Genomic DNA, 16,920 nt, shown 5'->3' on the forward strand with positions numbered 1-16,920 from the left:
GGATCAGGATCCTGTAAAATGAACAAAATAAACCACGAGATGACTTTTACCTAGAGATTTTCTAATTCCACTCCTCCTAGCTGCCTTTATAAATTCCCAGACAACTTTTTAAAAAGATAAAATGAAGCACTTTAAAAAATTGGGGGAAAAAAAAAAGACCTCAGAGTAATTAATGACTTACTATATGCAAAAGATTGGTTTCAGAAAATAATGAATTAAACATGTTGCCTTACACTTTTTAAAGCTGTATCACACTCAGTTGTAATGTATTTTTGCTTAGACTTAAACAAAAAACAAAAGACAAACGACTAAAATGCTTACCAGTTTATCTAAAGGCCAACTGTTCATTACTGATTCACAACTCAAATCACTCACCCACGATTTCTAATATTATCACTTAAATTTATTTAAATGTTAAGGAAACCTAAGTAAAGAAATTAAAAGGAAACAACCTAAAATAAACGTTATGCTTCCTGTGGTAATTGTTTATATTCTTTTAACTCTTTCCTCATATCTTATGTCACATTTGGCCTGCGTTAGAAGGTTGCCTTCTAACCTAATCATAAAACATTTTGTGAATCCTAAATTCTATCATTCCAACACATAAATCTTGATAATACTTATAGATTTGTGTAAATACGCACACACAAAAAATCTGAAGAAATAAGACATTCTTACTACAAATCTGAAAGGAAGACAGCTGTGATGTTGAACCACTGTTGAGAAGCTGAATAATCATAAAAACTCTGTGAGAAACTAGCAGCCTACCAGTGTTTGCCAACTAACAACCCAGGCCTTGCAAGCATCCTCTGATTCCACGCACGTACAATATTATCACCCTAAAGGAAAAGGATGACTATTTTCGTGCTTAACTTCTTGGCCTCACCGTGATGTCATTTATAGCCTGAGTTTTTCTGTGGACTTGCTAACAAAGAACCAGCCTGACAGTCCTCACACAGTAGTAGCTGGCAGTTGTTGGGAACCTAACGACTTGTTTGCCAAAATCCTCCTGAGCCACGTGGAGCTATGACATTCATATTCTAGAGCTGAACTTCGGAAACGTTCACATAAAAACTCTAAAGAACTTGAGTTCTGTCTTACATGTCAATGCTTTTCATCTTCCATGTTCCATCTCCCGTGATCCCTTTGTCCGGTTTCCAAATTAAACTATCCAAACATATGCCAAATGTGGAATACCACTAGAGAAAAAGTCAACGTTAAAACTGGGTAGCATGACAGCAATGTAGAAGCAAGTTGTGCCAAACGGCATCACCAAGAAAGATGACTTTCATTTCCAGTCACAGCTCACCGTTCTGTGGGCAGTATCTTGCCACCCATTTTAATCTCCGTGAGCTGGGGATGTTATTTTCAGAGACCTTTCAATACCAGAGATCAGACCTCAAAAAAAACCAAAAACAAAAACAGACACCAACCCCACCTTACTTTCTGGTCTCTGAGAAGTTGACAATGATCCGCCAACTCTAGTCATGTTATGGTTTATACTACGAAGGACAGTATCTCACCATCCTCGGCATTATCAAGTTCTTCAAGGTAGCTCCTGACTGTAGACGTAGGAAGCTGACACTAACAAGAAACCTAGTTTACTGGTCCAATTTTACCTTTTTCTCAAAAAGACTGCTGTTGTAATACTTTGATATACACACAAAAGAGTGAACACTCTTTCCCATACCGTTACCCCGTAAAACCCAGCGAGAGTGAGACTCATTTATAACCCAGCGTGCATCGGCCAGATCCGATGCAAGACGAAACGAAGTCGAGCGCTCCGAGTTCAAAAGACACCTACTTCTTTTCGCAGCCCTCCCCGTCCGCCGTGTGTAACTGTAAACCCGAAGGCGGGCTGGGCGACCACCCAGGGCACGGGTCCAACTGCGCCTGGTGCAGTTTCCCTTCTCCCGCTGGGGACACGATGCAGTCTAACGCATACGGCTTTCCCCAAGACCACGCATCATGACTATTTAAGGTATGGAGGACAGGTCTCAGAGCTCAACGCGCCCGAATGGAAAGTCGGGGGGAGGCGGCGGCGCGACCCCCCGACAGCACCTGCACCAGGACCCGCACGCGCACGGAAGCCGGCCCCGGTGCCCGCAACCCGCGCCCCGCACCGCCCCCCCCCCGCGCGCGCCCCAGGTGCGGGAGGGCCGCGGACCCAGGGCGGGTGCTTCCCGTCGCCGGCGCCGCAGGCCAGGGCGGGGCGACCCAAGAGCACCCGAGGAGGCGCCGCGCCCCTCCCCGGGGCCATCGGGGCCCCCAAAGCTCGCTCCCCGCTTCCCTGAACTCCAGGAGCGGCCGGACCCGAAGGAGGTGGCCAAGGGCACTCACCGCGATCATGATCGTGTCTTCTCCCTGAAACTTGACGATGTACTTGTCGCCGCGGTTCACCTCGGACTCGTTCAGCGGTCTGAAGCGACACATCACTTTGATGTTGCACTCGGCCGGGTCCGCCATCTTCCTGGCTGCCGGGGTCGGAGGCCGGGAGCCACTCCCCGCCGCTTAGTCTTGAAGGAAACGGGCCGAGCCGAGGGGCTGGGGTCGCGAAGGCAGAGGGCCCGCGGTCCGCGGCGTCGCGCTTCCCCGGCGGAGCGGCCGGGACCGGGGCTGCAGCGCCCGCGCCGGCACCGTCGCCCGCAGGCTCACTTCCGACCCATCATGGCAGCCATGGCGGCGGCGGCGGCGCCGGGCGGCGGCGGCTCCTCAGCTTTTCCTTCGCCGGCGGGGCAGGCTGCGGGGCTGGGGGATCCCGGAGACCGGGAACACGACCTCCTCTTTCCTCCTCGGAGAGAGCAGGCCGCGCTCACCGTCGGCCCGCCCTGCTGTCCGCTCGCCGGCTCGCCGGCTACCGCCTTCTCATTCCAGAGGCCGCAGACTGGCGACGGGCGGTGGGAGGGGCGGCGCGGGGCGGGAGGAGCATTGCGCACGCGCGGCGGGCCCGGCAACCCGGCGACCAATCCGCGCCCGCGCCGCCGCTCCGAGCCGGGGTCGCAGGGCCAAGTTTCCCGACGCGCACGCGCAGAGAGACCTGTGGACCCTGGCGGAGGATTCGCCGGAGTTGGCTGAAGCGCTAGCTTTATTTCCTTTAGAGTACAAGGGACTTGTTAAGACTGCTTGATGTTGTGGTTGAAGTAAAACACTATATTCCTGTTGGGAAGTGTTTGCTTTCTATTTGGTCTGGAAATACATTTATTCCTAGCCCACCTTTTTAGACCGCTTTGCCGGAAAAAGGAAGATTTGAATGAAGGGCGGTACCTGGCTTCTGATTCAAGCGGTCGCTCATTCCCGAGAGAGTGGGTTGGGAAGACAGGACAAAGCAAGAAAAAGGAGATTTCGTCTGAGGACTACAAGGTGCTGAAGAAATGTGGAACAGTAGGGTGAAGTGGGAGAAGGCCCTCGGGGAACTGGGGGTCCTAGTGACCCCGTAATAATCGTTATGGAACTCGTCAGTCTCGGTACCTGGAGTGTAAAGACGGAAGACCTGCAAAGACAACTAGAAACCCTTCTTCTGGTCCCCAGGATTTGTCTGTGAAATGGAGGAGTGTACTGTGAAAGCCTCCCATGCTCTCTGTCCTCGCCCTATCGTCCTAATACCCCCAGAAATGAATCTAGAATCCACAGATTCAGGTTTATTGATCCACGGTAATGGGAGAGAGTTCACATCTAAGGAGCCCTGGGGCATCTCACCAAACACAGAAAAAGATGGAGTTATTACAGGACTTTCGGGGAAGTGTGGAGTTTAGGTAAAATTTAAATGAAGTTGTGTTTTGATCGGTCCCAACAAAGCAGAGCTGTGAGTGGCATCATGTCTGGACTACAAGTGGACCCAAAGTCTCGTTTCCTTGGAACTACAAGGTTAAGATAGATGTGGAACGTTGTCTCCAGAAACCCCTTATCCGCAGCTCTGCACCTGGCTTAGAAATCAGTCAAGGCTGCCTCTCTGTGCCTGAGACTCTTCGGCAAGAGTGGGATGTTTTCTTCTTACTGATGTACTTTCAAGGGGCAGTTTCTGATAGTCTGTGATTTTAGAGAACAACGTTTTCAGTAAGAAAGCAACAGTCACTCCAGGAGGTTGACGTGGCAGGTGGGTCACCACTTTTCATCCTTCGTAGCAGGGTCTCATAAAGCTTCTGTTCTCAGCTCTCTGCTCTTTTCTCTCCGAACTCACTTCTTCAACAGTTGTTGGAATCTCTTATCTACAGCCTTGACCTTTTCACCTGTGTGGCATTCCCATCTCTCCAGCTGCTTCTAGGCCACCTTGTTTAGAATGCTCTACCTTAACCTCCGATTTAGCATTCCAGAGATGAAAATAATTATCCTCTGCTCCCTGCCAATACTGAGTGCTACTACTCAGCTCTCCATTTTTGATGACCAGCATCAGCAATCTTCCATACTCCCAGGCTTAAAAAGTTCCGAGTGGGACTTCCCTGGTGGCGCAGTCGTTGGGAGTCCACCTGCCAATGCAGGGGACGCGGGTTCGATCCCTGGTCCAGGAAGATCCCACATGCCGTGGAGCAACTGGGCCCGTGTGCCACAACTACTGAGCCTGCGCTCTAAAGCCCACGAGTCACAGCTGCTGAGCCTGTGTGCCACAACTACCGAGGCCCGCGCGCCCAGAGCCTGTGCTCCACAACAAGAGAATCCACTGCAGTGAGAAGCCCGTGCACCACAACGAAGAGTAGTCCCTGCTCGCCGCAACTAGAGGAAGCCCGAGTGCAGCAACGAAGGGTCAACACAGCCAAAAATAAATAAATAAATAAATAAATAAATATTTTTTTAAAAAAAAAGTTCCGAGCACCTGTCGTTCCCTCATCCCCTCTACGTGCAGAAGAGAAACACGGGAATCTGTGTATCTGAAGTTCCTCAACCTCCGTTCCACCATTCCCAACTGTTCCCCAACTCAGAAGAGCTGAGGAATCATGGTTCCAGAGCAGTGATTTTCAGATTCTGCTCCATGGAGTAGAGGATCCAAAGAAGTGACTCAGGAGGTTTCACGGGTCTGGCGAGGGGATGGAGGTGGATGGAAAGGCGAAGCCGTGAAGCTCTGGGAACCTCTGCTGTTCAAGGTCCTTTTGTTGCCTTTCGACTCTCGCCTTTCCCCTCCTCCTGCACGACAGGGTCTGGAAGCTCAGGCTTTATGAAAACACAATCCAGAAAGGGAAGTGTCTGCAAGAGTCTTCTGCTTTCAGGTCTGACATACACACTTCTCCTGTGCAAGGGGGCACAAAGGGCCTGACTGCAGAGAACCAGGAAGGAGAAGAAGGCTATGTGAAAAACAAAATCTTTCTTTTTCTTTTTTCTTTCTTTTTTTTTTTTTTTTGGCTGCACCACGTGGGTTGCGTGATCTTAGTTCCCTCACCAGGGATTGAACCCGGGCCATGGCAGTGAAAGCGCTGAATCCTAATCACTGGACCACCAGGGAATTCCCAAAACCAAAATATTTCTAATAATTGCCCTATCACACGAGTGAGGACTAGCAGGCAAAAGGGTTTAAGAAATATTTTCATAGGAAAATAGAAGAATGATTTTTTAAAAATGGTTCATCTCAGTTTTTCTTCCAAATCTAGAAAAGACCACCATTATTCAACATTAGCAGTGAAACAGTAGGTTTCCTTGAGGGTATAGTTGGAGACTCATCAACATAACTTTTTTCTTATGAAAATGTGAGTGATACTTTCACCTATACAGATTTTTTTAATTAATTAATTTAGTTTTGGCTGCATTGGGTCGCTGTTGCTGTGCGTGAGCTTTCTCTAGTTGCTGTGAGCGGGGCAAGCAGGGGCTACTCTTCGTTGTGGTGCACAGGCTCTAGGCCCGCAGGCTTCAGTAGTTGTGGTGCACAGGCTTCAGTAGTTGTGGCTCACGGGCTCTAGAGCGCAGGCTCAGTAGTTGTGGCCCACGGGCTTAGTTGCTCTGTGGCATGTGGGATCTTCCTGGACCAGGGCTCGAACCTGTGTTCCCTGCATTGGCAGTTGGATTCTTAACCACTGCGCCACCAGGGAAGCCCCACCTATACAGTTATAGAACATTAAATCTCCACTGTGGAAATTAGCCTCCAAAGAATGTCCTCCAGTAAACCATGCCTACTTGGATCACACTGTTGTGTAGCCTCTCTCCTTGACTCTTGGCTGGCCCTTTTATTCACTTGTAAGCAGTACAAGGTGACAGAAGTGTGATCCTGCAGGCTATCTGAAACTGGGTGAGGAGAAGCCTGTAGCTTCCACTTAGTTCTCTTGGAACACTCTTTCAGGGGCTTCTGAAATGCCACATGAGAAGACCAATTACCCTGAGAACACCATGCTGGAGTCAGTAGAACCCAGCTGATCCCAGCCTTCCAGCCATCCCCACCCAAGCACCCGACTTGTGAGGGAAACCACCTTGTACAGTCCAGACCAGCACACCCACCAGCTGAGTACCAGTGAGTAATCCCAGTTGGTACCCTTGGAGCAAAAGAATCACCCAGCTGAGGCCTGCCCAAATTCCTGACCCATGGAATCATGAGATGTAATAAAATGGTTATTGTTTTAAGGCAATCAATTTTGAAAATTTGTTACATAGCAATAGATAACTGGAATAATCACCTACAACTTGGAACTTAAAATTTATCTCCTGGAAATAATCCTATAAAATGTTACTTATGTATAATAGGTGTATTTAGGTTGGACTGTATTTTAGAGTAATTATAAATAGTTGGAGGGGGTCTGAGAACATAACCACTGTTTATAACATTACTATAAGAAAATTTGTTTCATATTTAATGTGAAGTGACTTTTAAAAATGGGCATTTTGAATAGGAAATTAGAGTAATTCTCTTTTTCAAATGTGTTCAGGAAATACCTGTTCCTTTCCATTGCCACTACTCATTCCTGGTCCATGGCCCTACTACTTCATGCTTATATTCCTCCAACACCTCCCAGCCTCTTTCACATTTGATCATTCAGGAAATACAGGTTGAGCTGCTATGAGCACCACAATAGGTGCTGGGAATGTAATGGTGAAAAAGACTAAACAATTGCCTCCCATATCCACTAGTTGCATACAATTTTCAGATTAAATTTCCTAAAATACTGCTTTTATTACATCATTTCATTTCTCAAGAATCTACAAGTCCCTTTTTTCTCGAACAAGTTCAAGTTCCTCTACTTAAATCCCAAGTCCTTCTTCCATCTGACTTCCCCTTATGTAAGCAGGATTTTCCCACTGTTCCACAACTTACTTTCTTGACTCCTGGCAACTGGCCATTTCACTGACCACCCCCCCTTATAATTTGCTAATTTCAAGGTCATGTTGGTCCCACCCTGAATGTCTCTCCCTTGTGTCATCCAAATCCTACCCATCTTTGGTCAAGTCCCCCCTTCTGCAAATAGTTTTTCAGCACAGAATTATTTCACAGATCAGACAGAAAACCCCTGTACTCTACTTACTATCATAGTTTAATTCTTTAGGACATTAAAAAAAATTTTTTTTAATTAATTAATTTTTGGCTGTGTTGGGTCTTCGTTGCTGCACACGGGCTTCCTCTAGTTGCAGCGAGCGGGGGCTACTCTTTGTTGCGGTGCGTGGGATTCTCATTGTGGTGGCTTCTCTTGTTGTGGAGCACGGGCTCTAGGCGCGCAGGCTTCAGTAGCTGTGGCTCGCGGGCTTAGTTACTCCACAGCATGTGGGATCTTCCCAGACCAGGGCTTGAACCCGTGTCCCCTGCACTGGCAGGAGGATTCTTAACCACTCTGCCACCAGGGAAGCCCCTAAAATATTTTAATAAAAATAACACATGTTCTAGTTTAAAAGTAAAATTACAACAATGAAAAACAGAAGTTCTTCCTCCACCCAGTCCAATCCCCATTTCTATTTTTCAAAGCAATCACTGTAACTCTGAGCAATCGCTTCTGGTATTTCCCTTCATATTTGTTTTCTTTTCTTTCTTTCTTTTTTTTTTTATTTTAGATTTTGCCAAATGCTTTCATTTATTTTTTTTTCTTTATTGAAGTATAGTTGATTTACAGTATCATGTTAGTTTTAGGTTACAACACAGTGACTCGGCTATATGTGTGTGTGTGTGTGTGTGTGTACTTTTTCAGATTCTTTTCCCTTATAGGTTATTACTAAATATTGAGTATTTTTGTACTCAATAATACCTTGTGCTATACAGTAAATCCTTGTTGGTTATTGGTTATCTATTTTATTTTATTTATTTATTTTTAAAATTTTTATTTATTTATTTATTTATTTTTGGCTGCATTGGGCCTTCACTGCTGCATGCAGGCTTTCTCTAGTTGAGGTGAGCGGGGGCTACTCTTCGTTGCGGTGCGCGGGCTTCTCATTGCGGTGGCTTCTCTTGTTGCGGAGCATGGGCTCTAGGTGCGCGGGCTTCAGTAGTTGCAGCACGTGGGCCCTAGAGCGTGAAGGCTTTAGTAGTTGTGGCACACGGACTCAGTAGTTGTGGCTCGCGGGCTCTAGAGCACAGGCTCAGCAGTTGTGGCGCATGGGCTTAACTGCTCCACGGCATGTGGGACCTTCCCGGACCAGGGATCGAACCCGTGTTCCCTGTATTGGCAGGATTCTTTTTTTTTTTTTTTTTTTTTAGAAATTCACGTTCTTTTATTTATTTATTTATTTATTTATGACTGTGTTGAGTCTTCGTTTCTGTGCGAGGGCTTTCTCCAGTTGCGGCAAGTGGGGACCACTCTTCATCGCGGTGCGCGGGCCTCTCACTATCGCGGCCTCTCTTGTTGCGGAGCACAGGCTCCTGACGCGCAGGCTCAGTAGTTGTGGCTCACGGGCCCAGTTGCTCCATGGCATGTGGGATCTTCCCAGACCAGGGCTCGAACCCATGTCCCCTGCATTGGCAGGCAGATTCTCAACCACTGCGCCACCAGGGAAGCCCAGCAGGCAGATTCTTAACCACTGCGCCACCAGGGAAGTCCCTTCCCAATGTATTTCTATCACCATTTTAAAATTAGTGTACAGTGTTTACATTCTAAATAATCGTTATTCACAGCTTAGCCATGTAATGTACTATGATTACATTTTCTATCTTGTACAATTTTTTGTTTTTCCTGGAGTTAATAATTGCCTCACTTTCCCCCAGTTGTTTGCTGCTGACACATTCCAAATCTTCATTAGAAGAATAAAGCTACTCTTGATAGTCTGAAGGCATTTGTCCACTGTCTTCTAGCTCCTATTGCAGTGGTGGAGAAGTCTGATTTCCCCTGAATCCTGATCATTTGTGCGTTATCTGCATTTTTCTTCCAGGCAGCTTTTAGTATCATTTTATCTATACTTCTCTTTTCTTTCCTATTTTCCATTTCCTCAGTTTTTGTTCTCCTTTTTGAGAGATTCTCTCAACTTTACTTTCAACTCTTCTGTTGTGTGTGTGTGTGTGTGTGTGTGTGTGTGTGTGTGTGTATAAAATTATATATTTATATAGATATACTTTTCTGAATTTTTATTCTCTAAATGGATGTTTTTAGTGAGATTGGTTCTTGCTTCATAGAACTATATCTTCTCTTATTCTGAGGCTCTGTTTTGTTTTTTAATTTTCTAAATTTTTTCTGTGGTTTGTTTTGGTCTCTGTCACTCACGTTAGAGGATTTTCTCAAATGTGTGGTGGCCCTTGGTGTCCTAATACGCTGAGTGAGAAACTTAAACACTTAGAAGCTCTGTACATGTGAGTAGGGTTTGGAGATTGATGGTTTTCACCACTGTGTGATTGGGCAGGACCTATCAATTTCATCAGGGAAACTCTAAATTGTCATTTTACGTAGACATTTCTTTTGGACTGGTTAGTTTCCCGAGAGAGGAATTCTCCAGTTTCTTGGGAGGTGAACATGAGTCTCATGGCCAGTCTTCTTTGAGGTGAGTAGGTTTGGGTGATGTCAACATTCAGTTTGTATACTTTTATTGTGTCTCCCTGTTTTCAGTCAGGCAACTCACCCCTCTCTTCAGCAGAGTCTGGTGTCCCAGAATCCACAGATTTTCTGGTTCGACTTCTCCACAGTGAGCTTCCTTCCCTGTGTTGTGCTGGGGAAGCTGCAGTCTTCTGGCACTTTGGTTGGGAGAATTGCATTTTAACAGCTCCCTATATAAACTTCCAACTAAATCTTCCTATTTTCAGCTCTACCCTGCACCCCTGCTTCCTGATGTCTGCAAGCTTTCTGGTTTTCTGTGTGGAGAATTGACTGACTTCTTGGCTTTCTGCCCTGCAAGCTTAGGTTTTAGCAATATCGGGGCTTTTTAGGCAGTTACACACTTCCAACGTTTTGCTGAAATCCTGTTGGCTGATGATCTTTTTTCAAGTTTTCTCTACATTTATGGCTTTAGGATTTTTGTAACTCTGTACTGTTACTTTAGTGGAGCGTCAGGGGAAATCAAAGATAAATGTGAATATTTAGGTTATCATATTTAATTGTCCACCCTTAAATGGTCTCTAGCTGTTTAAGTGGGTTATAACCCCAGGAATATAACATGTTCCTGGAAAGTAGTAACTGTGACTCATTTTCTCAAACAATGTTTAGCTTGGTGCCCAAGATCTCATAAGTGCTAATAAATCCTGTACTGATTGAAACTGGAATTCAATAAGGGCCTATTAATTACTATGCTCAAGAGGTAGAGGGATACAGATGTGAATAATTTCCCACTGAGGAAGGCCTAGTCTAGTGGGGGAATTAGAATAAGTATACATCACAGGGATAGGTTCTGTACAAGCAGTGCCATGACAGCACAAAGAATGGATATTTGGGGTAAACTTCCTGACATTTTGAAGTTGATATCAGGGATGACTGTCAAGATCTTTCACAAAATCTGCCAGAACATTGGGCTGGATGTACCATGATTTGACCAGGTACATCTTGGTCATGTCTTCAATGCCCAAGGTCTCATTCTTATTCAGAGAGTGACTCCATATTAACAGTTAATTGTATTATAAGGAAAATACACATAATGGAGAAAGTAGAAACTGAAGTCTCTCCTGTTCATTCATATATTTACTGTGATTTGACAAGCTTGTTAATTCTATTTTCTAAAAACCAGACTTGTATGTATTCTACAATTTTTTATTTTGACCAGGTACACTCATTTCTAACTGGTCAGCAGAATCAACTCCTTCCAAGTATGTTTCTTAATGTTGAAGAACCTTTGGAACCTTGAACCTTGATGTGTCACCACTGCCCACCTGCCTTTCAATTCTGTTCATTACTGTCACTCCACAAGACTAGAAGTCAGGACAAAGCCTATTTGGAAAGGTAATGAAAATTTCTCTCTAATTTTGGAGGCCCTGAAGTATGATAATTATCAAGAATAGAGTCTGATATTTTATCGTAGGCATCTTAGTTACAGACAGGATTAAACGAGGAGAATCTTTAAGTCAAGAAGATGACATATCTCTTACCCTAATCCTAATCATGCTGTAGCATGTCTTTTCCGGTTAAACCTTTTGCAGGAGTGTCCTACCTTTGGGTTTCACCTGCACAAATACACGAAGTAATCAAGTTACTTACAAAGCTGTATAAATACAATCTTTATAAGCGTTATGGTCTTTTTCAAGATCCGGGATGGTAAATATATCCTGTATGGGTGGTAATTAAATAAAGCCACAGTAAAATAGTACTATAATAGCTTGTTGGCTGGATGAACCTATTAGGTTTCAAACCTTTTATTCAACAACATTTAAATGGATGTGATTGTTTGAAGTTTCTAAAGGTGGTTTGTACTCAGCCCATTTGCAGTTGGTAGTTCTCCTGCTCATGAGGATGAAGAGCTACTTTACTACTGATGAATGAGGAAACCACTAGAAGGAAAATGTGTCGTTTCATTCAAATCAACAGTAAAAACAAAGATTTTAGGTAGGAGGAATCTCTGGTACTAAGCTTTTTTTTTTTTACTGGCAACTCTTCCTCTTCTTTGATTTACTCTAAAGGTTATATAGATTTATGTATTAAAGGGAAGAGGTTTTTTTTTTGAATAAATTTATTTATTTATTTATTTTTGGCTGCGTTGGGTATTCGTTGCTGTGCGCGGGCTTTCTCTATTACGCACGTATCTGTGATACATACTTTATGTACATATAATCTGTAATTCAGGGTCCATCATTTGTTTCTACATTATTATTTCCTCCTTGACCCCCTCAAATCCTACTTCCCTGTCCCACTTGTAATAACCTTAGGAAGAACAAACAGCCACAAATTCTGTTCCTGCAAATCCTCAAGGGAGCTCTGTCAGCCACTGAGTGAAGTCAGGATAACCTCGCATCACTCATCACTCATCAGTGAGTTTGTTTATTTGCCATCAGAAGTCAGTGTGACAGTTGCATTAGCTTAGCTGATGAGGAACAGAAAAGAGGGTGGACTCGGGACTCAGCTCCCCGGTTCCAAGCCTTGGCAACAGCACGGATCACAGAAATCCTCCGATCCACAGCGTATCTCCCAGGACTGAGGCCTTCATTCAACAAATATTTACTCACCACCTAGTAGACACCAGGCCCTGGAGTTACAACAGAGGAAAAAAAATAGGCCTGGAGCAGTTCAGTGCAAAAGACTAGACCATGGGGATAATTGAGGTAGGGATCCATTTTTTTATGGACAACTGCTTTTCACAGCACCATTTATTAAATAGTTAATCATTCCCTGCTACTTTATATTGCTAGTCATACACTGAGCTCCCTTATACCCCTGGGTACGTTTCTGGGCTCTCTATGATTAAGGATTCTATTGATCTATTTGTGTATTCCTTTGCCTTTAATTTTTAAATTTACAGCAAGTTTTTTTTTTAATAAATTTATTTATTTTATTTTATTATTTATTTTTGGCCGCATTGGGTATTCGTTTCTGCACGCAGGCTTTCTCTAGTTGCGGCGAGCGGGGGCCACTCTTCGTTGCGGTGCGCAGGCTTCTCATTGTGGTGGCTTCTCTTGTTGCGGATCCCAGGCTCTAGGTGCACAGGCTTCAGTAGTTGTGGCACATGGGCTCAGTAGTTGTGGCTCGCGGGCTCTAGAGCGCAGGCTCAGTAGTTGTGGCACACGGGCTTAGTTGCTCCGCAGCATGTGGGATCTTCCCGGACCAGGGCTCAAACCCATGTCCCCTGCATTGGCAGGCAGATTCTTAACCACTGTGCCACCAGGGAAGCCCTATAGCAAGTTTTAAAATATAAAAATAAAAGTTTAAACTTACAGCAAAGTCAACAGAATTGTATAGTGAACACCTGCATAGCTACGATCAAGATGCTACATTTACAAACACTTTGCTGTACTTTATCACGTATCCGTTCAGCTGTCCATTACTCCATCCATCCATCCATTGATCCACCTTCTTTTTGGTGTACTTCCAAATAAATTGCAGATATCAGTACACTTTTCCCTAAATACAATACCACACTTTAAAAATAATAATTATAATTTTATAGTAAGGTTATAGTTTCACTGTTACCACAACTGAAATCTTCAATTATGTCTCAGAAATTTTGATATTTAAAGTAATTTCCTATTAAGACTATGAAAAATGAAATAGTTGGGACCTTGACGACTTGCTGGGTCAGGGTAAACGGAGCTTATGCTCCTCTCAAGCTCTCTTGCTTCTAGACCAACTGGAAGGAGGTGAGCTCAGATAACTTTACCCTGATTATCTGGGTCCCTGGGATCTTTAAAACTGCGAGATACTTGTAATTTCAAAGGTTCAGTTTCACTTCGCCAGAGGAGGAGGCTTGAACTTAACTCTGAGGGCAGACTGTTCCCTTGTTCCCCTGTTCTTGGACAAACATGTTAATGGACTTTTTGGTAAAGAAAGATCCTATTTTGTAATAAAAAGATCCAAGAAAATGAGGAGCTATACTGTTCTGAGTAATATTGATATTTCCAACATTTGTCTTCATTGTGGGCATTACATCCCTGCAAATCTGAGTCCTTCCATTCTTTTCTATAAAGAAATGTGATTTCTTTAGGATAATTTTTATTTATTTATTTATTTTTGGCTGCGTCGGGTCTTTGTCGCTGCGCGCGGGCTTTATCTAGTTGCAGCGAGCGGGGGCTACCCTTCGTTGCGGTGCGCGGGCTTCTCATTGCGGTGGCTTCTCTTGTTGTGGAGCACGGGCTCTAGGCGTGCAGGCTTCAGTAGTTGCGGCACGTGGGCTCAGCAGCTGTGGCTCACAGGCTCAGCAGCTGTGGCTCATGGGCTCTAGAGCGCAGGCTCAGTAGTTGTGGCACACGGGCTTAGTTGCTCCACGGCATGTGGGATCTTCCCGGACCAGGGCTCGAACCCGTGTCCCCTGCATTGGCAGGTGGATTCTTAACCACTGTGCCACCAGGGAAGTCCCTCTTTAGGATAATTTAATGTTGACCAAAAGAACCATGCTGGTAAAATAACCACCAAAATGAGTTTACTCAGGAATAGCAGAGAATTGTAATTTGGGACAAGAAAAGTAATGGCGAACCATAGACAAGGCTGGAGAACACAGGAGAGGGGCTTGCTCATATAGGCGGAAGAGGAAATTTGGGAGGGCTGGGGTGGTTTTTCATTTGCTGCAGGTGGTGGGCAGCTGCATTGAAGGCTGGGGTCCATAAGCTGCGATGAGTGAGTGCGCCCCCTTCAGGGCTTTCCCGGCTGCATTTAAAAGGAGGTCGCCTTTATCCATTTTCAGTTTCTTTCTTAAATGTGCTTTTGCTCTTTTCTGTCCTTGAAAATTACTGAGTATTCATGCAGATGTATATGTGTGTCTGTGTGTTCTTGTTTAAACTAAGATCAAAGTACCCGGCACATAATAAGTCCTCAATAAAAGTTAATTATTATTAATAATAAGAATCCTGGACTTCCACTGATGATACAGGATGGAGGCTCAGACTATTCCTATTTCGGCATAAAGGAAGTGAACTCTTACCAGGTTGAGGCATTGGGCATATCTGAGTCACAGATTATTACAGAGTATTATTGCCTTATTGTCTAGTTATCATGGTTAATTTTTCAGAGAAATGAATGCTACCTATTGGGAAACTATTGGCTAGAGATTTGTGCTTGAGAGTTAGGCGGATAAACAAAGGAGAGCTTTAAGACAGGGAGGGAGACAGAAAAAATTATGGGAAAAGTATGGAAGGACTCAGATTTCCCAAGCTCCCACCCTCTCCTCTCCTTCCCCTTCAAAACCTCTCCTCAGTAGAGGATTTTATTTATTTATTTATTTATTTAACATACGTGTATATATATATTTTAATATTTATTTGGCTGCACTGGGTCTTAGTTACAGCATGCGGGATCTAGTTCCCCAACCAGGATCGAATCTGGGCCCCCTGCATTGGGAGCACGGAGTCTTAACCACTGGACCACCAGGGAAGTCCCCAGTAGAGGATTTTTTTTTTTTTTTAAATGAGGATCTTGAATCAGATGCGTATGTTTTTGATTGATTGATTGATTGATTGATTTTGGCTGTGTTGGGTCTTCGTTTCTGTGCGAGGGCTTTCTCCAGTTGTGGCAAGCGGGGGCCACTCTTCATCGCGATGCGCGGGCCTCTCACCGCCGCGGCCTCTCTCGCCGCGGAGCACAGGCTCCAGACGCGCAGGCTCAGCAGTTGTGGCTCACGGGCCCAGCCGCTCCGCGGCATGTGGGATCTTCCCAGGCCAGGGCTCGAACCCGTGTCCCCTGCATTAGCAGGCAGACTCTCAACCACTGCGCCACCAGGGAAGCCCCCCCAGTAGAGGATTTTAAGCTTAGTCACAATAAGGTACCAACTAATAACAGTTTGAAGTATTAGCCTCCCCAGGGGTGTTTTCACTTTAACTGGGATTCAGTTTTAATTTAGACTCTATGGGGCTGCCTGTAACATGTAAAACAAGTGAGCAAAACAGCCTAGTCCAAGACCACAGGGTCTGGTGGAAGCTGTGTAAAAATTCAAGCTCAAGTTTTTAAAAATCACCATGCTAAACAAGACGTGTTGCTGGACCAGATTCAGTTTGTTGCCTGCTGGTTTATAACTCGTGGGTTAAAGAAAATCTAAATGTGGAGTGGGGGAGAGATAAATTGGGACACTGGGATTGACATATACACACTACTCTATATAAAATAGGCAACTAATAAGAACCTAGCACAGGGAACTCTACTCAATGCTCTGTAATGACCTGTATGAGAAAAGAATCTAAAAAGGAGTGGATACATGTATATGTATACCTGATTCACTTTGCTGTACAGCAGAAACTAACACAACATTGTAAATCAACTATACTCCCATAAAAATTAATTAAAACAACAACAACAACAACAAAGAAAATCTAAACGTGAAATTACAATTATCATTCAGTGGGTGGTTGAAAACGATATGTATGTGGGTCTTTTTTTAGGGGGGGTAGAGAGGGAAGGGTAGGAAGAATAGAGGGTTTAGTAGTGTCTCCAGGCCCTTATGTGGTTCCTGGGAGGTTCCCTGCTCTTAATCAATGGAGAGAGCTCAGGCTTCCAGAGCTGTGTAGCCCTGGTTTCAAACTCCTATTGGATGAAATATTGCAGAGGGAGGAACACTCCCAAACTCATTCTACGAGGCCACCATCACCCTGATACCAAAACCAGACAAAGATGTCACAACGAAAGAAAGCTACAGGCCAATATCACTGATGAACATAGATGCAAAAATCCTCAACAAAATACTAGCAAACAGAATCCAACAGCACATTAAAAGGATCATACACCATGATCAAGTGGGGTTTATTCCAGGAATGCAAGGATTCTTCAATATATGCAAATCAATCAACGTGATACATCATATTAACAAATTGAAGGAGAAAAACCATATGATCATCTCAATAGATGCAGAGAAAGCTTTTGACAAAATTCAACACCCATTTATGATAAAAGCCCTGCAGAAAGTAGGCATAGAGGGAACTTTCCTCAACATAATAAAGGCCATATATGACAAACCCACAGCCAACATTGTCCTCAATGGTGA

General features: G+C 44.5%; 1 protein-coding gene across 1 annotated transcript in view; it reads right to left on the bottom strand.

Annotated features, from left to right (window-relative positions):
• The window catches only part of KIF5B (kinesin family member 5B), a 42,813-nt gene extending 39,936 nt beyond the window's left edge, over positions 1 to 2,877 (bottom strand). The window contains exon 1 of the mRNA XM_057542308.1: positions 2,341 to 2,877. Within this exon, the coding sequence (XP_057398291.1) occupies positions 2,341 to 2,466 (126 nt within the window). The 5' untranslated portion in view covers positions 2,467 to 2,877. The remainder of the gene's footprint in view (positions 1 to 2,340) is intronic.
• Positions 2,878 to 16,920: the final 14,043 nt, after the last annotated feature.

Source organism: Balaenoptera acutorostrata, chromosome 3 (assembly GCF_949987535.1).
Source record: "Balaenoptera acutorostrata chromosome 3, mBalAcu1.1, whole genome shotgun sequence".
NCBI lineage: Eukaryota > Metazoa > Chordata > Mammalia > Artiodactyla > Balaenopteridae > Balaenoptera > Balaenoptera acutorostrata.